This window comes from Hylobates moloch, unplaced genomic scaffold (genome assembly GCF_009828535.3).
Source record: "Hylobates moloch isolate HMO894 unplaced genomic scaffold, HMol_V3 SCAFFOLD_13, whole genome shotgun sequence".
NCBI classification, from domain to species: domain Eukaryota; kingdom Metazoa; phylum Chordata; class Mammalia; order Primates; family Hylobatidae; genus Hylobates; species Hylobates moloch.
This window is the reverse complement of record NW_026652288.1, coordinates 1648944-1675918: the sequence shown is the minus strand read 5'-3', so window position 1 is coordinate 1675918 and position 26975 is coordinate 1648944. Positions and strand designations below refer to the sequence as shown.

General features: G+C 45.2%; 1 protein-coding gene across 15 annotated transcripts in view; it reads left to right on the top strand.

The window, feature by feature from the left end:
- The window catches only part of MYT1L (myelin transcription factor 1 like), a 532891-nt gene that overhangs the window by 335797 nt on the left and 170119 nt on the right, over positions 1 to 26975 (top strand). For all 15 annotated transcript variants that reach the window (XM_032172073.2, XM_058426326.1, XM_032172071.2 and 12 more), the window contains 3 exons: positions 11290 to 11344; positions 11517 to 11550; positions 11844 to 11906. In XM_032172073.2, the coding sequence (XP_032027964.1) occupies positions 11290 to 11344; positions 11517 to 11550; positions 11844 to 11906 (152 nt within the window). The remainder of the gene's footprint in view (positions 1 to 11289; positions 11345 to 11516; positions 11551 to 11843; positions 11907 to 26975) is intronic.

Sequence of the window (26975 nt, the reverse complement as noted above, 5' to 3'; positions counted from 1 at the left end):
AAAGAAAAAGACGTAGCAAGACCCTCATAAGAGGGGGTGGCAGGGGCTGATGTGGAAGCAGAGGTGGGATCCCACAGGAGCCCCGGATCCACCCTGTGATTTGGGGCCACGATTCCTGGCAGCGAGCGAGATTTGAATGGAAACTTCTTACTCGGAGGCAGGCTGGAAGGGGATATTGAATGAGAGACGTAGACGAGACCGGCGGAGGGGCTGGCTTCAATGGCTCCTCTGCTCTTCCTTATAAAGAGAATAGCAAGGTTGCTGCCTGAGAGGGGACAAGATGGGCAATGCACATTGCAAGGGAGAGCAGTCTCCTTCAGCCCTGGGATGAGCTTAGCCCACAAAGGAAGCTGGCACAGCATAAGCAGGGATTTTACACATGAAAATACTCAGATTCATAGAGGTGACTGTGCCCAGCACAAGCAGGTTTGTGTGTGGAGCCAGCACTGGCGCTGCAGGCCGTCGCCCCTGTCATGTACATGTGTGCTGCTGCTGCCCTGCACGGTGCACAGGCCACAGTGTCCTCCAAAGCCATCCGGTGAAGGGGCTGCCACTGACGAGGAGTTCGAGAATATGAAGACACTGAAATCTGGAGAGCCCGCAGAGTAGACGGAGGATACTGCCCACCACAGGGCCCTGGAAAGCACATGCAGAGATGTTCAGAGCCACACAGCATCACGGGCCCACCTTCCACCCACCCAGCATGGTCAGGCAGCCCTGCTGTGTGCCCGGCACTCCGCAGGAATGGGAGGTGCAGGCGGGAATGTGGCACATCTCCACCCTGGAGGTGCAGCTGAGCTGGCAGAAGGGTGGGAATGTGGCACCATTCCCACCCTGTAGATGTAGCTGGGTTGGCGGGAGGGTAGAGGTCTCACAGGCACAGGAAGATAAGACCAGTGTTATTTTACAGGCATATGCAAAGTCTATGGAAACTTGTTTGGAGCAACTTTCAGGGAGATTAAAGAACAAATTACTCCAAGAGCAGAGATGAAACGCAAATAAATTATTAAACATTGAGCAAAAGCTCACGTGCTAGAGGACAGCTTCAGGGGGAGTTGGTACATTCTGAACCTTTGCCACGTGCAGTTCCAGTATCTACACAGGACCCACGAACGTCCTGATGAGCCATATTCTGAGTCTTGAGGCCCAGCATGGGAATGTCATTCCTGTAACAATTACATAACCCAAAAGCATCAACTGAGGTCTGGCTTCTCCAGGATGCTCCAGAGGCCCTGGGACTTCAATGTCTCCTCTTTCCCTTAAACTCAGTCATCCTCATGGGCAGAGAGCAGGGGACCCAGGGTGCACCTGCACTCCCCACGCAGCCTCAGCTCACTGTTGCTAGGTCCAGCTTCAGAACCAGCTTGGAACAGATGGAGAGCAGCAGAGGTGAATCCCTGAAGCAGGTGAGCAGGAGGCATAAGCCCAGAAAGGAATGGGCATGAGGGCCCCAGACTTGAAATTTGTGGTGTGGGGTAGCACATGCCCCTCCTGTGGGAACGCTGCCCCTCCCACGGGAACACTGGCTGCCCCTCCCACGGAAATGCTGCACCTCCACTCCGGCCATCTGAGGCCAAGAGAAATTTAGAGCAATGCTTCCAGATCATCATATTTTTCCAGAAAGAAAAAAACAAAAAACAGAAACAAAAACAAAAAAAAAAACAGAAATCCAGGTTTTGATATAAAGCCTGGAGATTTTTAGATGTTAGTCCAATTTGTTAAGCACCGAGAACCCGATGGAACAGTTCTAAGTGGCCAGGTATGAGCCCCTGGCCATGAGACTGTTCGGGTACTCCCAGCCCTAAAATTCTGATTCTTTGAATTTTCTCCCAGAACTTGCTGGCAAGATAAAGCTGAAACAACATCTATTTTACCAACAACAACAAAAATAGTTAAATTCTTGAAGGGCACCTGACTTGACGTTTCCTCTGAAGTTCTGGAAGGGGTGCCTTCCTGCCCAGCCATTCCTTGATGTAAAAGTAGGTATCACGCTGTGATTGGAAGTGAAACCATTACATCTGAAAGAGACTTCAGCTCATCAGGTGTCAGCTCTTAGTGTGAACAACAAAGCTTCACCACTGCCTGCACAGCAGCTGACGACACCCTTGGCCTGAGATGAGGCCTCCAAAGTGAAGTGAGGCCTCTCTCTTCCTGGCCCCTAGTGCTTCCCCAAAAGTTATTCTCGTGGGTATTTTGGGGCTTCTCTGCTGTTATCGTACATGACATAAGTTGGGCAACCCATTTTTCATGGATATAGACCTGCTAGATCATCCATTTTTGAATAAAATCAAATGTAAATTATTTTGTGAAAGCATCACCACTGCCTCAATTACCCTGTAGGCATCTTTGAAGCCTTTAGACTTGGTTCAGGTTTGGTTTAGTTTCAAATTTTCCAGTAGGTTCCCGGCTCAAACATGATGGCAGGAAACCCTCCTTGGGCCAGGGAATCCCAGGATTTTCCCAGAGCAAATACCCTGTGGCTCTTTTTGAAGCTCTGAAAGGCTTCTTGTTGACTTCTGGCTTAACATTGAATGATCCTGTGCAGCCTGACCAGCATTCCATTGACGTGGCTTTCCCACCATGCATGTAGAAATAGAGGCATAGGTATCTTCTGGCTGCATGTGGAGTGGATATTTCTTTGAAACTTTTTATTTGTATTGTGAGAATTTTTTTTAAACTGTCATAAAATTATTAACAATGTAGCTGACCAAGAGATGCATTAGTACAATGTAATTAGTTTATTCATTCACTCATTTAACTGAAATTTACAGGCATCTACCATGGGCCAGGCACTTTTCCATCAGGATGTCCACCTGCCTGAAAGATAGGATCCTGTATTTTGACAACTTGCTTTTCCTGTATTCAAAAGGCTAGTGGCTGAGTGCACTTCCTATGGCTGTCCTCCCGCCTCTGTTGGGTCCAGCTCACAGCTCTGCACCCTCACAACACACACAGATCTGGGGGAGAGGCTGGGGGCACCCATTGAGGCACAGGCTGGCATGGTGTCCTTGGTGCCGTGCTTGAATTAGTGCTATCCTGGGTGGTTGCACCCTCACAAGTTGGCTCTGTCAAAATGATGGAGCTCCCCTCTAGGGGGCCTATTACAAGACATCTTTATTGCAACCTGTCATCATTTTGATTGCTATTTTCTTAGGATTTGTAGCATGATTTTTAAAGTGTTTGTTTCAAACTAGGCATAGAAGTCTATTAAGCATTCAAACTATGCCATTTAGAAGGATTTATTTTTGGGGTTTCATGATAATACGTGTGCTTCTTTATCACTTGAATTTTATAGTCTCAAGCCATTGGAGAAAGCCTGCATCCTTCATTTCCCAAGACTGTGTTGATTTCAACTATCCTATGTATGCCAGGAAATTTCCCAAATGTCCTAGCAATTTGGCCTTAAAGCTGTATCTCACAGACTGCTTCTTGCCCTAAGAAACAGTGTAAACATTATTTGACAGGCTACATATCTGTAACTATTCTTTTGAAAGCATGGCCACCAGGCTGAAGCCACTCCCTGTCTGTGGAGAGGCATGCCCAGAGCCTCCCATTGGTGGGAAGGAGTCTTCCAGAGGTTCCTCCAGGCCAAAGCAAGAGCACAGCCACGCATAGGTTTCTAACACCTGCCCTATGTTTTCCTCACTTGTAGCTGAATATCAGTTCCCAACTGGTGCCCTCCAGAACTTCTACCTAAGAAGTGATTAGCAGAGGCTGATCATTAGTGACTGGAATCAGGAGAAAGACTAAGACATGTTAGGGTAAAACTCAGTTTGATTTTATACACATTTGTAAACCTCTTTAGTACTTTCTATAAGGGGATTCATAACCAAAGAATGGGGGAGGGATGCTTTCTCTGTTTCAGTTTAGGTCAAGGTCATGTTTTATGGTATCTTCCTAAAGTGTTCTTGTATGCCACCTATTTGAAGCTTACTAAATACTTATTGACTAGTTCATAAAACAGTTAGCTTTCAAATCTCATTCCAGTGAACTTCAAATATGCTATTTCCAATATTGTCTTTCATTCTAAAAAGTGCTAACCTACAAAATCATCTTTATTTCTGAGTACAGAGGAATGGTTTTACCTTGTCTCACCCTGGAGACTGTCAGGATCAGCATACAGAGTGGCAGATACCATATAGGCATTAGCCGTATCTTCACTTTTTTTTGCCAAGATAATTTTTATTTTCTCATTTTAATTTCTCTTGGCTTTGTTGGCATCAACCTTGCTGGACCAAATAGGCACACACATTGTACACAGTGATGGGGTGAAAGGGACAGATCCAGGAATGTGGATCTCTTTCCTCAAGAAGATGGCTTCACTAATTGCCATTTGCATCAATAAAAAATGGAAAGGAGGAAAAGGAAAAATTAGGAGCAGACAAGCCAAGCCTCTTTTTCCTGTTTTATATGCCCAATTTTCTTCTTTTTATCCTATGAAGTTGAACAATGAAAATTTAAAAATTATAAACCATGATGTAATGAACTATAAACCCACTTATGTTTTCTAACTCTTTTGTGACCTGATAAAATGCTATCCTTTTAAAATGTGAATATCAGGTATAAATCCCAAATGTTAATGTATTTACACTACATTAATTTCACTAAAAAGCAGAAAATATTGTCATATTTTGGAAAACAATTTTTAATTGTTGTCATTCTCTGTTTAAACATTTTTGAATGATGACTAGAAAATATAAGTTCTCATTCTTGCTAATCTTCATGGATGTATTTTTAGTAGCCCAAACTTGCTGGAGTCAGTATTGAGACGTGGAGGTATTTTCTATGATGTAGGGTTGTAGAAGGCTGACCAGCTCCCAGCTGCCGTGGAGAGAGTAATTCCTAGGAAGAAGTGCTCTTGGGAAAACACCTGGATATGGCTAGACATGCACACCTGCACTGCCTTCTGCCAGGACTTCCAGTTTCTCTTCAACGTTCCTTCCCCGAGCCTTCCTTACCCCTCACAGAGGCTAGGACTGACCTCTGGCTCCTGCCCTCCCTCCCATCTCCTCTTCTTGATGGTGCTGACAAGCAGAGAATTGACCAAGCGAATTGAGCAGCAGGAGCTGAAAGGCAGGGTCTGGCTGGTTGGGAAAATGGAAATTGCTTCGTGGATAGTGGAGGAGTGACTATGGCAGGGAGGGAGGACTGGAGCTCAGGTTCTGGTGTCAAAGTGGGAGCTGTCCATAACCCAGCCTGCAATCCAAGCCCCCATGTCTTGTTCCTGCAAGAGGACTCTGTCGGGGCGGGGAGAGCAGGTCCCTGTGGCTAGAGACTTGGGTTAGGAGGACCTTGCCGGTCTCTTGCAGACCTGGGACCCAAAGTGAGCTCCTCCTGGGCTCACAGTTGTGGCCTAATGTGGTACTTGACATCAGAAAGCAGTCGCTGAGGACTCCAAGGGATTTTACTGAGTTTATGAAATTTTCGTGCATTTAAAATATTAGTTCTTGGCCAGGTGTGGTGGCTCGTGCCTGTAATACCAACACTTTGGGAGGCCGAGGCAGGCAGATCACGAGGTCAGGAGATTGAGACCATCCTGGCTAATACGGTGAAACCCTGTCTCTACTAAAAGTACAAAAAATTAGCCAGGCGTGATGGCGGGTGCCTGTAGTCCCAGCTGCTCGGGAGGCTGAGGCAGGAGAATGGCGTGAACCCAGGAGGTGGAGCTTGTAGTGAGCCGAGATCACGCCACTGCACTCCAGCCTGGGCGACAGAGTAAGACTCTGTCTCAAAAAAAAAAAAAAATTAGTTCTTGGCCAGGTACCATGGCTCACACCAGGGATCCCAGAACTTTGGAAGGCAGAGACAGTAGGATCACTTGAGTCCAGGAGTTCAAGACCAGCCTGGGAAACATAGTGAGATCCTGGCTATACAAATAATTGAAAAGATTAGCCAGGCATGGTGGCACACACCTGTAGTCCAGCCACTCTGGAAGTGGAGTTCAAGGCTGCAGCCAGTTATGATTCTGCCACTGTACTCCAGCCTGGGTGACAAAGTGGTGCCCTGCCCCTAAATATGTGTATCAAATATATATACATTATAATCTCTTCACCGAGGCTCAACTTGAGGAAAGCATCCCTTTTATTGGAAGGGAAAGAGAAGGAAGATCATAGTAATAAATCCTGAGTCCAAATGTAAAGTTTTCATATTAGGAAATAATTCACCTGCTCTCTCTTCATGAATCACTCCTGACAGCTTTATTGGCTCAAAATAGATTCCTTAAATTCAAGACTTTTCTTTAAGTATAAAACAAATTTTAAATCTTCTCAGAAAACATCCTTATTTTAAAAATAAATATTAGACTTCAAAATAAAAAGAATTACTGCTAAAGTGGAGTTTTAAGGGTGATTTTCTCAATGTAAATTACTGGAGAGGTAATCAGAAACCCAAGCAGTGGTAACTGAGGTGAATTTTCTCCAGTTCCAAGGAAGATCAGAGCTGATGTCTTAGAAAATGCGACTGAGCCATTCACGGGTTCACTAAGTGAAGCTTGCAGTTCCAGCCCTGGGACCACCAGAAGAATGAATTCAAATGAACGGTTTAAACACCTGAGGCTGCCAATGACAGTTGCCAGTGGTGGGTGGGCCCTGGGTGGAAGCAAGCCCAAGCGTTCTTTTTTTTTTTTTTTTTTTATTATACTTTAGGTTTTAGGGTACATGTGCACAATGTGCAGGTTTGTTACATATGTATCCATGTGCCATGTTGATTTCCTGCACCCATTAGCTCGTCATTTAGCATTAGGTATATCTCCTAATGCTGTCCCCGCCCCCCCCGCCCCCCACCCCACAACAGTACCCGGAATGTGATGTTCCCCTTCCTGTGTCCACGAGTTCTCATTGTTCAATTCCCACCTATGAGTGAGAACATGCGGTGTTTGGTTTTTTGTCCTTGCGATAGTTTACTGAGAATGATGTTTTCCAGTTTCATCCATGTCCCTACAAAGGACACGAACTCATCATTTTTTATGGCTGCATAGTATTCCATGGTGTATATGTACCACAGTTTCTTAATCAAGTCTATCGTTGTTGGACATTTGGGTTGGTTCCAAGTCTTTGCTATTGTGAATAGTGCCGCAATAAACATACGTGTGCATGTGTCTTTATAGCAGCAACCACAGTGAGATACCATCTCACACCAGTTAGAATGGCCATCATTAAAAAATCAGGAAACAACAGGTGCTGGAGAGGATGTGGAGAAATAGGAACACTTTTACACTGTTGGTGGGACTGTAAACTAGTTCAACCATTGTGGAAGTCAGTGTGGCGATTCCTCAGGGATCTAGAACTAGAAATACCATTTGACCCAGCCATCCCAAGCGTTCTTTTCAGGAGGGTAGGAGAGACGGGAAGGGCAGGATGGAGGGGCTGGGGAGTCCTGAAGACACAAAGTGTAACAGGGCCGGCAAGGGCCAGCTGCCTTAGGACCACACACCATCAGGTGCACGTGTTAGAAAATGAAAACCTCCTGCCATTTCAGACCATACGTTTTTGTTTTGTTTTGTTTTGTTTTTATATACTTTAAGTTTTAGGGTACATGTGCCATACGTTTTATGCTTTCTGCTTAATCTGAATCTTGCTGGCAATTGGCACTTATTAAACAGCTATGTAAATGTAAAATTTAAAACAGTTTTTGAAACCCTTCAGATCTGGGTTTCATTGGCTGAAAGGGAAAGAAAGGGGAACCCCATCTGTTTAGTGTCTGCTCCATGTGGGGTGCTGTGCTCGGCATCCTTCATAAATTACCTCCTGTAATGCTCACAGCACAGGCCTTTGTTCAGCAGAGGAGAAAACACTGCAGAGCTACCATAATCCACACAAGACTGCACTGGGAGGAACCCATGGAGGAGGGGACAGAGTCTGAGCCACCATAATCCACACAGGACTGCACTGGGGGGAGCCGACGGAGGAACAGGACTGCACTGGGAGGAGCCGACGGAGGAGGGAACAGAGTCTCACCCAACTGTGGCAGGAATTTCACATTCAGCAAGAGGAATATTTCAGTGTAGGGAGGGAATATGATTTATTTAATAACTGATTACTGGAAGAATTAGCTATCTGACTGGAAAAAAACTAAGTTTGCCCCTATATGCATAAAAAATCCTGAAAGGATGAAGAATTTAATTGTAAAAATAAAACAATTCTTATCCTTATCCAACCATATGAGCAGTTAGCTAATAAGGCCAAGTTTTTCTATTTAATGCCCACAAAGGAAAACTAGCTTTACTGCACTTTTGCTCACAGGTTCTCCCCTAAACTACAGCCAGAGAAATCATCAATGCAGGTTGATTCATGAGATGCTGGATAAGGGTAAGCAAGCTGGGTGATCACTGAGTGTGGCTGGCCCCTGTTCTGCTGGAAACATTGAGAATTCTGTGCCCTACTGAAGGGAGTTCATAGCCAAGCTTGGAGTGTGTCTCTCCCACCCCAGCCCCAGCTTTGTCTCTCCTGGAACGCACCTGTCTCTCCAAGCCTTTGGGTCTTTACACGTGCTGTTCCCTCTGTGAGGAACACCTTCACCACAGTTTTTCTTTTTAACCTGAAACATCCAGTTAACTTTTAACATTCAGCCCAAATATCAGTTCCTCCAGGAAATTTCTTTCTTCTTCCTAATCCTCATCCAATGGGATGATGGAATGGAATCCATGGAATGCAATGGAAGCCTCATCCAAGCTTCCACTACACCCCCTGGAGAATGTTTCTCAACTTATAGGCCTTCATTAAATGTTTTAATTCAATTTTGAATTCCTTAAAGAATATGATTTTACCCCATTATCTCTGCATCCCCAGTCCTGTGACAAGGGCAGGGGACCCTGGGAAATGCTGTTTCTCGTGGATGTGAATGGCGTTTTCAGCATTGCTTTAGGCTTCTTGACTCTCAGTTCATCTCTGCCTCATGTCACTTTGGCCCTAGATCGCTTTGCTAGAATTTTCTGGTGTTTTGAAGTGTTTTCATGTTGAATAGCAATTTCAGAGCATCGATGTGTTACTCAGGGTGCTATTTATTTAAATGTCAAATCCACGTGATGTGGCCACAGAGTTTCATATCCCAGGCATATCTTTAAATCACAGGAAAGGGCAGAAAACCCAAAAGCTGCCTGATGAGCCATTGTGTTGTGTGGATTCTTCCATCAGAAAGTTCTTTAAACCCATTTCTTTCTTTCCTGGACAATTATGTTCCCAAATTGGCTGACGATGGGACTAAGCCACAGATGCTGTTGAGGCCACTGCCCAAGCCCTTTCTTCTTAGGCGACTGCCGGTCTCCTCCCAGCTTGCTCCCAACTGCACTGCCTGCCCCATCCATGCCCTCTCTCAAGCTGCCGCTAACTTGTTTTATCCTAAAACATGTTTGAGACTCGTCCTCCCCATGCTCAAGAAAGGCCAGCAGCTGTCTATTCAGCTGGACCAGCGGGGCCTCCCAGGACATCCCTTCCAACTCTGCACATGGCCCTGGCTCAGGCCCGTCGCCTGCACCATCTGACGTCGTCTTTCCAACATTCCACCTCAGGCACCTCCTTGACCTGCAGCATTCCCAGCAAATGGACACATTCATTCATTCATTCATTCACTCAATAACTGTGTATCAAGCCTCTAGATACAAATCATAGAGACAGTCTCTTTTCCTCCCTTTCACACCTACACAAACAATTCTCATGGATCACAGCTTTCCCCAAGCATCTTTCCTCGACTTCCACTTCCCATTGGCTCCTCCTTTGCCGAAGTTCTTGTTTTGATGTTAAATCTGGCACATCATTATATCTGTTCATAGATATAGCCCATTAAGGGATTTTTAAGCTCATTAAATGAGCTTATGTTTTTATTACATGTGTTTTTATTCCCTGATACCATAATACTCAGCCACAATATTCATCAATAAATAGCTGCTGGTTAGTTGATGTAAACATTAAATCAGGCACTGTCCATGTGGATTTCTGATGCCTTTCATACTGTATCTGTTGAGTTGTGCCTTGCTAGTTTATTTTAGCGGCAGATCTACCCTGTTCTTTTCTGGAGTGTGCCTCGAATAGAGCCACAGGCATCTAACGAGTCTTCTTCACTCAGTTCTGATGTTCTTCCTCTAAACCGTGGAGGAAGTGGCTTTGGTGTACCCTGCAAGCCAGTGTAGAGGCCATTCAATGGGGCTGTGGCCAGCTTCTATTGCTCATCTCTTCTTAGCTCCCCCGTCGTCTTGAGTAGAGTTCTCCTACTATCCAGTTTGACGTGTGCAAACACTTCCCATGCTGTGGGAATGTTTGGCGAACAAACGTACTCGTATATATTTACCACGCAACAGCGTGCTCCTGAGGCTTAGAGGGAACAAAACAGACACGTGATTTTTGGTCCTTACCCCAAAACCTTCTACTCAAATGATCTTGGGTAACTCAAGTAGTCTGAATTTTAGTTTTCTCTTGTATTAAATAAGTATAATAAAAATACTTTCCTTACAAAATTGTTGTGAAGATCTCACAAAGTAATATATAAAAGCATTTATAATGTCTCAAGTATAAGATGTGTCAGTTCCTATGTGTGGAAGGTCTAGATGCCTCAAAGGAAACCAAGCAATTTAGATAAATGTGGAGGACAATTGCATTCCAGGAACTAAACAACATTGAGAGTGCGCCCCGATGGTAAAACATGTTCTTCCACTATACCTACAGCCTCTTGTCTTAACCACTTAATCAGATTAAAACTTTCAGTTACAGGGAGCAGCTAAATATCTTTTATATATATGTATATGTATATATAAATATAATGTATATATTATATATAATGTATATATAATATTTAGATTCTCCTTGTAACTGAAAGGTATATATATACACAAAATATATATGTTATATATATAAATATTTCTTTTATATATAAATAAGATATATAAAAATACATATATATATTATATATATTTACCTTCTTGTAAACCTAATGGCTGTTATATTCTTAGTACAAAGTACGACTCAGAAGCACACAGATGTGTCTCCATCAAATTCTTGAAAAGAGAGTAAATAGATGGTACTTCAAGATTCATCAAAATCTACCCCGTTATAGAGGGCAAGGGCCTCCTGATTAAATGTTCCCTACAAGGTTAAGGTCTGTTTATAATTGTTTGAGTAATACATTTAGATTGCCTGACCCTGGTCTTACCCACCCCCTGCCCTTGTAGAGGGCTTCCCTTCACGGAGTGAAACAGGATTAAAGCCCCATCAATAGAATGCCAGGGAGAGTGAGCTGCCCCTGCAGGGCTGCCCTGCACAGGCAGGATAAGCACATTGACGGCTGCTTATCTATCCCTAGATGGAGGTGGACACCGAGGAGAAGCGGCATCGCACGCGGTCCAAAGGGGTTCGAGGTACGTCCACGCTTCCCTGCATCCTGAGGCCGGCTCAGGGTCACCTTCATCCTGCGGAACCGAGGTCGATTCATTCTGACCCCACTTTCACGCCACGCTTTTGGTAATTTTCTGTGGAAGAGGGGTGCTTGTGATAGATGGTAAATTTTTATCTATTTCCATCTCTCTGCAGTTCCCGTGGAACCAGCCATACAAGAGCTGTTCAGGTTAGTGCCATGTGGGTAAAATGCATCCCCATTAGCAGTTTGGAAAATTCACGCCTTCTAATGGGCACACAGCACTTTCGAGCTGATCGGCAGCTTGCTCACGCCCTGCTGCACTGATGAAATTAATTCCCCCGAGACTTGCTCGTAAAAAGCCTCCCTGAATTTCCCCCTCCTTTGGATTGTGTGATTTCTCTTCTCTGTCTGGGCCGCCCTCCTTCTCTCTGCTGCCACGGAAGCTTTCCGTCTCACCTGCCTGCCTGTGGCACCGTGTAATCCATTCTTTCCTGTTGCAGCTGTCCCACCCCTGGCTGTGACGGCAGTGGTCATGTCAGTGGCAAATATGCAAGACACAGAAGGTAATGCCTGCATTTTTTTTTCCACAATGTGCTGTCTAAAGTGACTTATTTGGGGACCCAGTCCTGATGATGAACTGTGTGAGCAAGTGTTCTTGGAAAGCAATACACGTTATGCCTTCTTTTTCTTCTCTCACTGGAACTCAGCATTTGTCTCTTGAAAGGGTTCTCAAAACATGAGCCATTCTATCTCGTGGGCAGAATAGGTGACACTCCTTAGGACGACACAAATTCAGGCCAGCCTTAAACTCATTTTCCCATCTGCGTATGTGGTGCTCAGCACATGGCCACCTAAGGGCTTCCCACTGCTTACCGAGGAGCCCTGTTTCTCCTTCCTCACGTCCTTATTCTGGGAGCAGCAGGATGGTAAACAATCAATGGTCAATTAAAATGTGACCTGCTGACCCATCTGTAGACTCCATTTCCAGTATTTAACAGGGTTCATCCTGGGAAACTAAGCCCATTCTTACATCTGGGCCCTGCAAGGTGAGGTCAGGTCAAGTGAAGGTCAGGGCATATCACGCTTGCAAGACTTTGGGACTGCAGTGATTACATGAGTCTTGTAAATACTGGCATTTCAGGTCTGTGACAGGGATGGATGTGGAAAAACTTTAGAAACTAAGGGGGAAGGTGATGATTGCTCAAAATGTATCATGGCAGAATTATATGTTACATGCCCGTGGCTGACTGTCAGGTACACATCAGTCCTTTAGATGTTTTTCTGGTAAGCGCTTTTTTCCCTAAGCTATTCATGAAGACGTGTCTTTCAATAGAAAGGTTTCAATTATAATGAGGTAAAAGAGTTTACAGGCTAAAATATGTTTTACTTTTACAAATTAGGTTGCAAAGACCAAGGTCATTCCAGCCTAACAAACCCTCGGTGAGCAGACCCAGGTCACAAAACTGATTCTAAAGCAGGTGCATCTGCCGCACATCTGGGAGGCCTCTCCTCACGGCCTTGCATTTCATTTCCTTTTTAGCGAAACATTAACTTATGAGTGACATCGAACAATTATTTTGATTGTTCTTTAGTAAAATCAAAGGAAAAATTACAAACTACTCCCAAATCCCCATGCTAGCATTTGTGGAGGCAAGAATGTCTAATGAGAACCCCCATGAAACGACTGTCTGACTTCCTCTGTTACAGAACAAAGGAATTGTGGGCTATTTTTCAGATAATTTTGCCATTTCAATTATTAAATTTAGCCAATTACATTATGATTGTTATTGTATAAAGCAGTAAATTATTGAATTACATAATTGAAATAAGTAGTTTACTTAAAGTATTATTTTATGAAGAAATATATATGTCAGCACTTAATCTAAAAGTTTAAAACACTGTATTTATGTTTTCAAAAGAAGTTAGTCACCTATGAGAAAAATTCATTTTCCCCAATCATCTCTTCATTAGTCAGTAGTTAAACTTTATCACACTGTTATATAAAAATTAAATTTGGCTAAAAGGTTTTTTAAAATTTTTTATTCCAATTTTTATGTGTACATAGTAGGTATATATACTTAGGGGGTACATGAGATATTTTGATACAGGCATACAATGTGAAATAATCACACTGTGAAGGATGGGATCTTCATCCCCTCAAGCATTTATCCTTTGTGTTACAAACAATCCAAGTATCCTCTTTTACTTATTTTTCAAGGTACAATTATAAAAAGTTGTAATGAGGTGTGAGCTAGATATAATTTTATAGCCATAGTTTTGCAGGAAAAATTGTGATGTTTCCAAATAATTTCAAGCATTCGTATGCTTAACCAAGGTGCATTCCACTAAGAAATGAATTGACGTGTCCCATGTAATGTGTGTGTGGATCTGTTCATGAGATCTCTTTCCCTGCTTCAGAAATGTTCCCTAGAGTTTGATTTGAAAACAAGTTGGGCGTTTTCCTCCTTCGGAGACTTGCCGCTGACTCATTTAGTGCAGAAGTGCCCGAGCCTCAGAGGAACCCATTCGCTGGGATGTTAGGGAGGAGTCACAGAAACTCTTAGGCCAAGAGCTGTTTCCAATAAACTTTTGCTTAATTTTTTAAAAGTCATCATTTTTACCATGGCTCATATGGTATGTAATTATTAGAACACCAAATACTTTAATACACTCAGTTATCTAGAAGATCTAATGTGGTATAGTTGAAAAAGAACTATTGCCTAGTTACGTGGCCCACATGCTGCCTTCCACTACATCACTAATGGACCAGGAGCTCTGGACAACTTACGTAACATCTACAGCCTTCAGTTTCCTCCATTCTAAAATAAGAGAGTTGCAGACTTCATTATGTAAAACGGTGCAAAAATGTTGTCACTGTGTGAGCCTTAAGAGGAATCTCACTGAGCATTTTCTAAGCCTTATTATTTGATGTCTAGGTATTATCAGTCACTTTTAACTAAAGGATAAAATTTTAATTTCTTAAACTTAAGAATTGTCCCTTGATGTATTAGGTAAAACTCATGGATATATTAACATCTATAACTATTGCTATTTTAAATTTGGAAGTTTTCCGTTATATCTGCCTGGGTGTTTGTTTGTTTGTTTGTTTGTTTGTTTGTTTTGAGATGGAGTCTCGCTCTGTTGCCCGGGCTGGAGTGCAGTGGCATGATCTTGGCTCACTGCAACCTCCGTCTCCTGGGTTCAAGCAATCTCATGCCTCAGCCTGCAGAGTAGCTGGGATTAGAGGCACCCGCCACCACACCCAGCTAATTTTTGCATTTTCAGTAGAGATGGGGTTTTACCACATTGGCCAGGCTGGTCTCAAACTCCTGATGTCCAGTGATCCGCCCGCCTTGGCCTCCCAAAGCACTGGGATTATAGGCGTGAGCCACCTCGCCTGGCCCTGGCATTGTTTTTTTACTGGTTTTGAAAGATTTACTGACTACAAAAGCTACCCCTTCCCAACAGCTATTCTTGCCCATTCATGCCAGCACACCCTCCGTGAACACAGCTGTGATGCTGACATTCGCTGTCAGGTTCCTGATGGAAATAGGACACCAGGCTTTTTCCAAATAGGACAAAAGAGTAGAAGCCTCCATTTTGGTTCTGATGAAATTACATGTCTTTTTTTGGTCTTTTAACAATAAATGTTTCCAATGAACGTGTTTATGTTAAGGCTACAAGGTCATTTTGCTCATACATTGCATCAGCAATAGCCAAGTAAAAAGCTTGTATTTCAGTACTTTGAGGCATCGATGTGTTGGAACTTGCCAAAAACAACTTGAGGTAAATGCGGGGCATCAGCATTGTAAAGAATCAATTTTTCTTTTTTAGGAAAGGAATACCAAGTAATAAAATGATGCCAGCCATTTACGGTTTTTTAGTTTAGTTTTGTTTTGTTTTGAGACAGAATCTCACTCTGTCACTCACGCTGGAGTGCAGTGGCACAATCTAAGCTCACTGAAACCTCTGCCTCCTAGGTTCAAGTGATTATCTTGCCTCAGCCTTCCAAGTAGCTGGGATTACAGGTGTGTTCCACCATGTCCAGCTAATTTTTGTATTTTTAGTAGAGGTGAGGTTTCACCATGTTGGCCAGGTGCTCTCGAACTCCTGGCCTCAAGTGATCCACCCGCCTCAGCCTCCCAAAGTGCTGGGACCACAGGTGCATGCCACCACGCCCGGATCATTTTTGTATTTTTAGTAGAGATTGGGTTTCACCATGTTGGCCAGGATAGTCTGGAACTCCTGACTTCAAGTGATCTGCCCGCCTCGGCCTCCCAAAATGCTGGGATTACAGGCATGAGCCACCACGCCTAGCCTGCCATTTAGTCTAATTTTCAACATAGGAGATTTTTAAGGAAATCAAATGTTTCTCACAATTGTAGTTTACAATTTTATTGCTTTGTAGGACAGACGCTGTGGTAGTTTCTGGGGTCCATGCGTCACCCTCTCTGCCACAGCTGCGGGATCTGCTTTGGGTCTCAGAAAGCTGTGGGATCTGGCGGTGGGATCTAGCGGTCTGCTTGGTGAGCCACGCCTCCTCAGTGGTGTTCTGGGTCTCTTTGAAAGCGGCTGGAGTGGATTTTTTTTAGTGTGATTGTTGTATAGTTGTGGTCTTGTATGAAATTGAGAATAGAGGAGAATCAACCAGTGTTTAATACCTGGGAAAGAAAATAGTTTTAAAAAGGAGTTTATGATTTAAAACTCTGGTTAAAATTTTTTGGTAGGAGTAAGGTAATAATATTTATTTTATTGGATGTTCTACATTAATTTCCAAATCCTGTCTTTGAACAAAAGATAATCTCTATAGTTATTTACTGGTGTTAATAGTTTATGAAGAAGTTGAAATAACTGATAAGCCTATGTACAGCTACAATGGTAAACCTTAAATCAAAATATAAATTTGGAACAACATAAAGAAAATGATCACCTAATTTTACTGAAAACCCAGGATACATCCGGGGTCTTAATGTGGTATTACATTTTGTTCTGGGTCTCTTGGCTACCAAGGAACCAGTGAGAAAGGCGAAGGGCAGAGTTCCAGGATCTGACAAAAGCATTAAGTCAGCTCCTTAGAGACGCAGACACTCTTGGCACCGAAGGAAAACTGTTTCAATTTCCACACATTGCCCAGCAGGGATCCAAGCTTAGTCAACATTTTTAGGCCCTGATACAGGTCATCATGGCCAGGCCTCCTAGGAAGCTAACAAATATGACAAATACTTATCTTCAGAAACGTCATTATTAGCCAGTCACCTGAATTTGCCTTTTGGTTTTCCCAACTGAGGTTTGTGTCTTAGGATATTAGCATATAAATGACAAAAACACGGTGAATTTTATAAGCAGGGCTAGAAGTAATTCTTACATCACAAGTGAACGTGCTCATGTGGTCTTTTCTGCGCACGGTCACCTGTGTTTCTGCGCCCATTGTGAGATGGCTGCACACGTGGCTCAGTCCATTCAGCGGCTCCGAGCACCTCCATGTTCCCCACACCACACTCAGAGGTGGCCGCGGGCACTGGTGCCTCAAACCTGGTGCCCAACCACCAAGCTCACAAAGCAAACCTCAGTCATCCTAAGTGAGTTTCCCAAGATTTAGTTTCGGTCCCCAAGATCAAGGAAGAGTAATTCCCTGTGTTACAGTCTCCCAACTGTGCAAGCCAGCCTGGTGTGGCCTCCAGGCATTTAAAACATGGAAGATAGAAGTTGTCCCAATGTACCATCCGCTATTGTTTTGTGGATAGATGGTAGGAAAACAGTGGCCTACTAGGCAGTCACCAACCTTGACATTGAGGAAGCTGCTGCATATTCTTCTCCTCACCCTCCTAGCAGTTTGCTGGCCGGGAAGGCCCCGTGGAGATAAGTGGGGTGAATCTGCTCAAAGTGCATGGTTTGAGCAACGCTGCATCGGTATGGGAGGCCTGGGGAACTGCATCTGCTGCTACTGAGCTCATTGCTTAATGCAGACACCTGAGCAGGGGAAGTATCACAAGGTGAGGACTGGAGGCTCAGCATTTCCTGGCAGCATCCTCACACCAAAGCCTGCTATCTCCTGAAGGGCAGGGATACGTTGGAAGAAACCACACCTTCCTCTCTGTGTAGGTGATTGTTTAGTGGGGCTCAAGTACCTGCTAAAGAGACGTTGTTATTCATCCAGAATATTTCATGAACTGATGCTGGCATTCCAGCTAAAATACCACATGTCAACATGTCTGCAATAATCTATTTTTGAACATTTGGCTAAGATGAAAATTTCTAGTGCCTTATATTCATAGTTTTTTTTTTTGTTTTTTTTTTTTTTTTGCTTTCCATGTTGATATAAAATACTGTTTGTGTTAAAAACAAAGTGCAAGTTGGTGGTTAGAATGGAATCTATCTATAGAAATGAAATTTAATCATCAAAATAATGGTCAACTTGCGGTTCTGAAATCCCTTTTCCTAAAATTTCCCAATAAAAATTAGAAATAGGAATAATCAAAATTTGTTAATATTTATTACAGATTAATATTAACTGATTACAGAAAATTGAATTTTAGCCTTCCTTGCAACAGTGATACACATGCTAAGACATTTGGAATGAATTGGACACACTTATTTCCAAATGGTGATTTTTGTATAAGCTGCCAATTCACCAGAGAGAGAGAGAGAACAAATTCCTAGGAAGGCCTCATTCCTCACACGTCTGTTGTGTGATCCCTCTGAATTTATTTCTGAAATTTAATGGATTTTATTCCCATTTAGGCTTCACTGGACTATTTTAATTATTTGTTTGTTGAACTTAGGGTTCCGACCCTGCAATTTAGCGTCAGAGTCTTTGTACACTCAATAAACACCCAAAAGTTAGGTGATGGGTATTGGTAGTACATTCAAATCCTTCCCAGTGTAGGGTACACTGAGTCAAATCATTTCATTTGAAACTTAAAAATTAAAATCTCCAAGTAATGGCTTTTCCTTTTCATTAGAACATGACTGGGGTCCCTCTGGCTTGCGGCGCACACCCTCACTCAGACCCCCTCTCCATTCCGCACGCCTCTCGCCTGCCAGTGTGGGTGCCATGGCACAGCGTGGTGAATAATTGCCTGTCTTCACAGGAGGCTGTTCTGGAGCTAAAGTCGAGGGCTTGCTTCCTGATGTATGCATGCCTCATTTGGAGTCTGCCAACAGCCTAGGGGCTGTATTATTCATGCCTTGACAGAGAGCACTCACTAAAAGCCCTGGAACAGAGCCAGGTGCTGGCTGAGAGATGTGGAGCATTGCAACTTGCAACTGAGAGGAGCATCTATAATCCAAAAATAAATAAAAAAAGAAGAAACAGAGAGGAAGACAGAGAAAAATAGGAGTTCCTATATCTCCTCTTTACCGGTTTCACATAGATAGAAATTTCATTTGCATTAAAATAAAATATCCTAAAAATAATTGCATTTTTTTTCTAACCACGCTTGAAAGTTTAACACAATTTTCCACATTTAATTGCAAAACTGATTTTAATTAGTAAGGCCCTGCATGTGAAAAATGAAGATCCACTTGGGTGCCTGGAATACATTGCAGTGTCTGCTGAATGCTCTAATTAACGTGCGGCTGCTGTACAATGGGGTACACTGTGGGATATTTATGAAAAATTCTGTGCACGCAGCCTCCAAACCAGGCTATCTGTGCTTTACTCCATGAATCCATGAGAATAAATAGCTCTCCTTCATTCTTTGAGACATCATTGTGTACGCCTCACCCCCCCCGTAAGCTTTATGCACGCCCGTCCTTTTACTATTCGTCACTGATATTATAAATCAGAAGGTAGGGCATGCATATTATAACATTAGTTTGATAGCATGGCACGGTAGTTGCACATGGTGCAGAGATTTTGAGGTCTAGGGGTTTACTTGGTTGAAGAAGAGAATCAAACAGGTGGCGTCCAGGCTTGCTGTTGCTCGGAGGCCTGAGTACCCACAGGATTTGCAGACACAAAATTCAGGCCTCCTCTTTTGTTTTCTGTTTTGTTTTGTTTTGTTTTTTGAGATGGAGTCTCGCTCTGTCACCCAGGCTGGAGTGCAGTGGCGCGGTCTCAGCCCACTGCAACTTCCGCCTCCTAGGTTCAAGCAATTCTCCTGCCTCAGCCTCCTGAGTAGCTGGGACTACAGGCGCGTGCCACCACGCCTGGCTAATTTTTGTATTTTTAGTAGAGATGGGGTTTCACCATGTTGACCAGGTTGGTCTCAAACTCCTGCTATCAGGTGATCCGCCTGCCTCAACCTCCCAAAGTGCTGGGATTACAAGCATGAGCCACTGTGCCCGGCCCAAAGCCTCCTCTTTTGGATGGTGGTTGCAGTCAACCTTTATTGTCACAGTGAGTCTTCTGTGTACAAAACGAACACCTGGCCATCATCCTAAAGAAAGTAGTTTGCCTGGTGCCTGTCTATAGTGTGTCAGCCCCAGGAGACACACCTCCGGGCATGGCCTGTGTTGTTGTGTTGTGAATGCAACATGATTAATTCGGTTGATTTAATACATGCAAAGCATGTAATGCATCTTAGAGCATGATTTTATTTATTTTTTTTAAAGGGACAGAGTCTCACCCTGTCCCCCAGGCTGGAGTGCAGTGGCCTGATCATAGCTCACTGCAGCCTAGAACTCCGGGGTTCAAGTGATCCTCCCACCTCAGCCTCTCAGAGTGCTGGGCTTACAGCATATTTTTGATGTTTGGTAAAAGGAGATATATTTTTTAAATAATTCCAATTCAAGGAGAAGGAACATAGTTATTTTCAGATAGGGCACTGAAAACAATAAGTATACTGATGAACAGTCTGTAATGTATATGACCTGTATTGGTCAAGCTTCGATTTCACAATTATAATCTTGTTCTGATTTCTTGAACTAATAATTTAAAATATATACAATTTGGGAACTTGGGAACATCAACAGAATACACAGCAGAAATTCACGTGCAGTACAGCTGTTGTCTGATGTTTACCCACCGAAACACCACAGTTCAGTTCTCACCACCCTCATCCATGTGGGGATTCTAGAAAAGGCAGGGCAGCCACTATGGAGATCTTGAAGTGTGGAGAGAGGGAGTCCTGATGTGACAGTGGCCCAGCTGTGCAATTCCCCGCAGCCACAAAGCACAACCACAGAGCCCCCAGGAACCCTGAGCCAGCTCTCCGCCCTGTGTGCTTGGAGCCTCTGCCGACCACAGGATGCCCCTCTCATGGACACCATGAGCTCCTCGGTGGAGATCTCTGTCCACTGCATCTACTCGGGTGTGCACCCCACTCATTAGAGAAGCAAGGATGGCTGGCAAGATGGGGGCCAGGGCTGAAAGTGTGAGAGTCCTCTCACCACACCCGTCTAAGCTGGCCCAGAAGACTATCCTGGGTACAGTGAGCGCCTGGAATCTGCACTCACGGCAGATACTTCTGGGGTAGCCAGGTTCATGAGCATCGCTGGGACCCGGCTGTTTGAGTCCCTATCTGGGGCTGTCCCCCTGCTCTTATTACCAGTGTCACTCACAGGCACAGCCTGAGAACAGTGGGCAGTAATCATGAGGACCCTCCCGAGATCCAGCTCTGGGAGGTGGATGTTTCTTCTGTCCCCTCTGGCCTGCCCCAAAGAGAACAGTGCTTTCAGGGTTAGACCCCAAAATAGGACTGAAATGCCGATTTCCATATTCTCTTCCTGCTAAAATGAGTAAAGATTTAGAGGAAAGAAACAGTCCCCTGGTCATAACGTTGCTTCAGTAAGATACTGGTGTTTTCATCTGGAAGATTCAGTGTGACTTAGGATGCTGCTGGCTGCAGTGCCTGGAAACCCACCTCGAACTGGCCTAAACAACACCGAATCACTGTCTTTCCTGAACTGGGCGTTGAGAGGAAGTGCCAAGGATGACTTAACTCAGGCCTTCTGCTCCATCCTCTGCACCTCCTGTTTCGTTCACCTCTGTTGTGGGAGAAGGCTGTGGCCACTCCTGGCCCGACAGCTGCCCTCAGCGTCCAGAGAGGGCTGCAGGAAGGCCTTTCTAGAAGCTCCCTGAAGAGAAGAGGATTTACAGAGATACCAACAACCAGGGTCCCACGGCCATTCCTGAGTGCCACTGATAAGCAAGTCGGACATCCTCAGAACCTTTAAGCCCCGTCCGGAGTGGGAGGCGGGGCCACCTTTCCAGAGCCAGGGTTCCCCAACTGGGGTTCCCTGATCCAGAACATCAGCGTCACCTGGGACCAGCTAAGTGAGAAGCTAAGGCAATCTGGGTTTTAGCCATCCCTCCAGTGGGTTGATGCTGACGCTTCCTGAGTTTGAGAATCGCGGCCAGCAAACAGGCCCGGACTCCTAATGAGACAGCATTTTTAGATAATGGGAACAGGAGGAATTTATTCTGGGTGAGCTACTCACACACAGAGCCGACAGCATAGACAGATCTGAAGACCAGCACGCATTCTGCCTGCAGCTCACAGGACCTGGGGTCCACATAACGGTAGTGGGGCATTCCCACAGCTCCTCCCGCCCACCCGCATTCCCCCACCAGGGCCCAGCATCACTGTAGTCCTGCTTCCACTGCCTTCGCAGGGTGGGAGAAACAAAGCCAGTGGTGCTGGAGGGTGATTTCTAATCAGGAACTTCTGTTTCACTTCTGTTCATACCGTGGACTGCTGTAGCAAGGCAGTATTTAAGAACAGTGCAGCAGGCTCTATTTTCTGAGAAAGGAAGGGACAGCTGCTTTGGAGTGGGGTGAGGACTGTGGGGCAGCAGCTTCTCTGGACTCAGCCTGGCCTGCTCTGGGTTGCCCCAGAAGCACACAGGGAGCCAGGCCTCTGCTGCACATGCAGGAGGGGCCCAGAGGCTCTGGGTCGCTCAGAGCCGCCCCCTGCCCACCTGCCATCCACATGTCCCCAGTGGACCGGACAGGGTCTGAGAGAGCAGGGCACTGTGGCCGCCTGGCTGTGTGTGCCCTGCAGCCTCTGCCTAAAGAGAGCCCAGTGAGGAGCCAACCACAAAGTCCTCTCAGCTGGAAGGAAATCTGGATGTGACCCAGAGACCCTGTAGGATCCTAAGGCCCTCTTTTACCCTTATTCAGAAAGGACTGCCTGGCAGGCTCTGTGTGAGCCTTCGCAAGCCTCCGGATGCATCCTTAAGATAAACGCACCCTCTGTCTCCTGCTGAGGGAAACTGAGCTCCCCCTACATAATACAACAGATTTTAAAAGATCCGTTCCTTGTAATTCGGTAGCCACTCTGCAGGGCCGTGAATATTATCTAATGCGCTGCTTGACATCGCCAGACACACGCTTCCTATACAAGTGGATGCATTTCCTGAAACTCTAGGGAGGAGAGGAGGGGGAAAATGAACATCTTGGAAGAAATTTTATTCATAAATAATGCATAGCAATTCGGCGATGCCTGGATCACCTTGTTATTCCCTCGACCAATCCTGCGGCTTCTCACGCTTCTGAATGAAGTGCAGACGCTCTCTGGGGAGCCAGGGAGGGAAGTGGGCACGCAGAGAGGGCAGAGGGTAGTGAATCCTAATGGCTGCATTTATCATCAGGAAGGCTGGGGAGTCCAGAGCTTTAGTCCGACCTCAACGGGGATAAGATCTGAGAGCAGGGAGTGCGGCACTGCTGGAGGGGCCCAACTGCAGGCCCTGGGGCTGGGCTTCCCTGAGCACCCTGGACACAGCCTCCTTGCCACTCCTTGCCAGGTGGGTGGAGTTGACTGTGTCCAGGAATGCAGATCTTGGGCCTCTCCCCTCTTTTCTGCCCCCTCCTCCCCTCCTGGGGTGCAGTGAGCAGGGAGCGGTGCAGGGGCCCGAGGAAGCTCCTCTCCTCCCAGCCTCCCTGAGGACACACAGACAGCAGGACTCTTCGCGGAAGTGGAGTCTAGGCTCCTGCCCTCCCCCGCAGGAGGCCCTTCTGCTGCCTCCTAATCCTGGTAATAACAGCGATGTCCCAGAAAGACTCGCTGTTCCCAGGCAGGGCCAGGGGTCTGCGGCCTCGCTGCACCTCGTCTCGCCTGCTGCAGCAAAACACCCCCACTTTGGCCACAGGCCCCCCACCCTGTCCTCTTCCACCCTGGAACGACCTTTTCTTCCTCCAGCTCCAATCAGGCCCGACGTCCCTGCTGCAGCTGCGCAGAAAGCACTCATCACATTAGAATAAGGTGCACCTGCTCTGAGTGACTAATGAACTGAACTTTCCCTGAGGCCAGCATGGTTTTGGCAGAGAAGCTTCTTAAATTAACCCAAATTGATTTCTACTAAAGGAGGAAAGGGGGAGGATGTGAAGGTGCAGCAAAGGAAATTCCGGGGCTGAACCAGGGAGTCAGGGCACTTTAGCACGTGTTCACCCCGGGCCGTCTCCCAGAGGGCGCATCTGGGTGCATCCCCAGATGCAGGGAACCCTGAAGGCCAGACAGGCCAGGTGGGCACTGCCCCGGGGACGCAACCCCACTCACAGCACAGGCCTCACAGGGAAGAGGGCACCAGCCATGGGGCTTTTCAATATTTGAAACATGTTAGAACCTGAAAAGCTAAAAAGGAGTTTGCTTCTTGAACGTTCTTCACTGATTCTCCCAGAGGATATTATTGGCAATTGAAACCAAAAGAAATACGTTGGCTCAAAGACTGCTGAGGATTAAAGCGAGGACTGGAAATGCTGAAAGAACCCGTGATGCAGATGACAGCCTATTATTAGTATCTATTCTGTCACAATTCATCCGTGTAACCAAAAGCCATTGTACCCCCAAAACTATGAAATAAAATTAATGTTAAAAAAGAAAAAAAAGTTACTGGTGGTCATTGCTTCCCAATATCAACACATCTAGCTAAAAAGTGAGAAAAAAAATTATATCTATTGTTTCAAAGTCACAATGTGCCATTCGTCCAGGGCATTGGTAACCACAGCTAGAGTTTTCCTCTGATTTTTTTTTTAAGACGGAGTCTCGTTTTGCACTTCTTTTCTGAATTAGTCTCATATGATCAATGTAAATTTTTTTGTATTTTGTATTCTTTTTTTTTCACTTAACATTATAACATGAGCTTATTTCCAAATAGCCATTAAATGTTTTAGTTTTAATTTTCAAGGCTGGCTTTCATCCTATGGCTGTAATGTTATTTATGCAATTCTTTTATTGTTCAAATATATTTAGTTTTCATAAAACGTCTCCATATTGTGCATAAAGTGGGGAAAGCATCTTTGCAGACAATGTTTGTGTCTTTTTGTTTCTTCCCTGGGATGAATGACCAGGAGGAGAATTGCTGGGGTGAGGGAGGAGAGGGCATGGAGGGTTCTCTTTCCAGAAGAGCCTCTCTCTAGGAAGATGAGACCTGTTTACACCCCCACCAGTGGAATCAAAGGATGTCCCTGTTATCCTACTGTAGATCATAGAGAATATAATGATTTTCAAATTGCTTCCTTCTTATTCAAAAGCAGAATTGTCTTGTTTTTAAAACGATTGTTTTTAAAGGAGTGATTGTTATATTTAACAATGCCTTTGCTAGAAAATTCTGGAAGAAAGAGTGGTGAGCAAGTCAAGCGATGCCCATTTCTTCCTGCGAATGATCTTGCTCACTCAGCGTTAGAGGAGCCCCCCTGCCTCCCAGGCTGATCCTGGGCATGGTTTTTGCCATAGCTGAATAAAGGAATAGGCCACCAGGCAGAGGTGATGCTTCCTGCCAGGCAGAAAGTAGAAAGCACTGATCTCGTGCCCCTCTAGGGGTGTCAGGGCCTCTTGTTCCCAGCACAGGAGCCTGAAAGGGGAGCTGAGTGGCCAGACCCCAGAGCCAGCAGGCAGAGCCGCAGTGCAGGCCTCGGGGCGTCGTGAAGCAGGCAGTCCTGGTGCCCTCGCGGGGCCGCCCTGCACGTAACCGTCTCACACGGGGGCTTGGCAGCCTCAGGTCTGTGAGCAGTTGCTCTGCATGCCAGGCAAAGCCTTTCCCTGAGTCCCTTGTCCGCTGCCCAGACAGGGCCACTGAAAAGCAGCAGCAAGCTCTGGGCATCTGTGCATCCCCCTGGCCGGCTCTCCTGAATCCTGGCTCAGCCCGCGGTGCCCACTTGCATTCGTGAGGCCTTGGGTTTAAGGTCGGGATGATGGCGGGACCTTTGTCTGCCCAGTCACCAGCTATGATGCCGAAAGGCAGAGGGATGGCCTACTCTCTTCTCTGGCTTCCCGCATGTGAAAAAGGGACACGCCAGGGCAGGGGCGATGGGACCCCTCTGTCTCCAGCCTACCCCATCCCCGATAAACTCCAGGTCCTTCCAAACAAAGAGCTCATCTTCTGCAAGTCATAGAGTGCCTGGGTTCTCCTCTTCCCTGCCTGGTCCCTGCAAGTCACAGAGTCTGGGTCCTCCTCTTCCCTGCCTGATCCCTGGGTCTTGGGAACAGTCCCCAACTCTGTGCATAGTAGTGCTGCTGGTGACCAGAATACTCTGGTGATTTTAATTTTCTGGGCACTGATGATTTGAGAGCTCTCACAGCCATTTTCACCCCAGGCAAATGGAGAATGGCTCTCCTAGAACAGTGAGGATTGCTTGGTGAGTGCTGCTTGTGGCGATTTCCTGCATCTACGCTGTCAGTCTTCCTTGCCCGTGACCTCAAGCTCCTTGCCAGCAGGGGCCTTGTCCCAGACATCTCAGACCTGCCTCCAGAAGCATTTCCGGAAGCACAGACACCTGTTTAGTGAGTGTTCCATGACAGGGAAACTGCGGGCTGGAGATAACGAGGGCTCTGAGGGTTAGTCTTTGTACCCAAAGCCCTGAAATTTATATTATTCTTAGGTCCTTAATGCAGTCTGTTGTTTTCTAAATAGTATCTAAAAATGTATAATAACACAAAATAAATCTAGGTAAGATTTTTTTTAAGTAGAAAATTTAACCCTTGTTTTTCTTTGGATTAAAGAATAAAAATAACAATTCTAAGTATTTTGGAGGCGTTTTCTTAGAGGAACTTTCGCCATTACAGGCATACCCTGTTTATTGTACGTTGCTTTATTGCAATTTGCAGTGAAGGTCTGATTTGTACAAACTGGAGGTTTGTGGCAACCCTGACCATGCAAGTTCATCAATGCCATTTTTCTAACAGCACATGCTCACTCGGTGTCTCTGTACCACGTTTCAATAATTCTTGCAATATTTCAAACCTTTTCATTATTGTTATGTCTATTATGGCGCCTGTGATCAGTAATCTTTGATGTTACTACTGTGATTGGGGGCGCCAGGAACCGCGCCCGTGTAAGACAGTAAACTTAATCCGTAAATGCTGTATGTTCTGACTGCTCTGCCAACCGGCCAGTCCACCACCTCTCCCTGCTCCTCAGGCCTTCCTATTCCCTGAGACACAATAATATTGAAATTAGGCCAATTAACAACTCTACAATGGCCTCTAAGTGTTCAAGTGAAGAGAAGAGTCACACATCTCTCACTTTAAATCAAAAGCTAGAAATGCTTAAGCTTAGAGAGGAAGGCGTGCCAAAAGCCAATACTGGCCAAAAGTTAGGCCATTCGTGCCAAACAGCCGACTTGTGAATGCAAAGGGAAGGTTCTTAGAGGAAATTAAATTGCTACTTTAGGGAATACACAAATGATAAGAAAGTGAGACAGCCTATTGCTGAGAAAGTTTGAGCAGTCTAGATAGAAGATCAAACCAGCC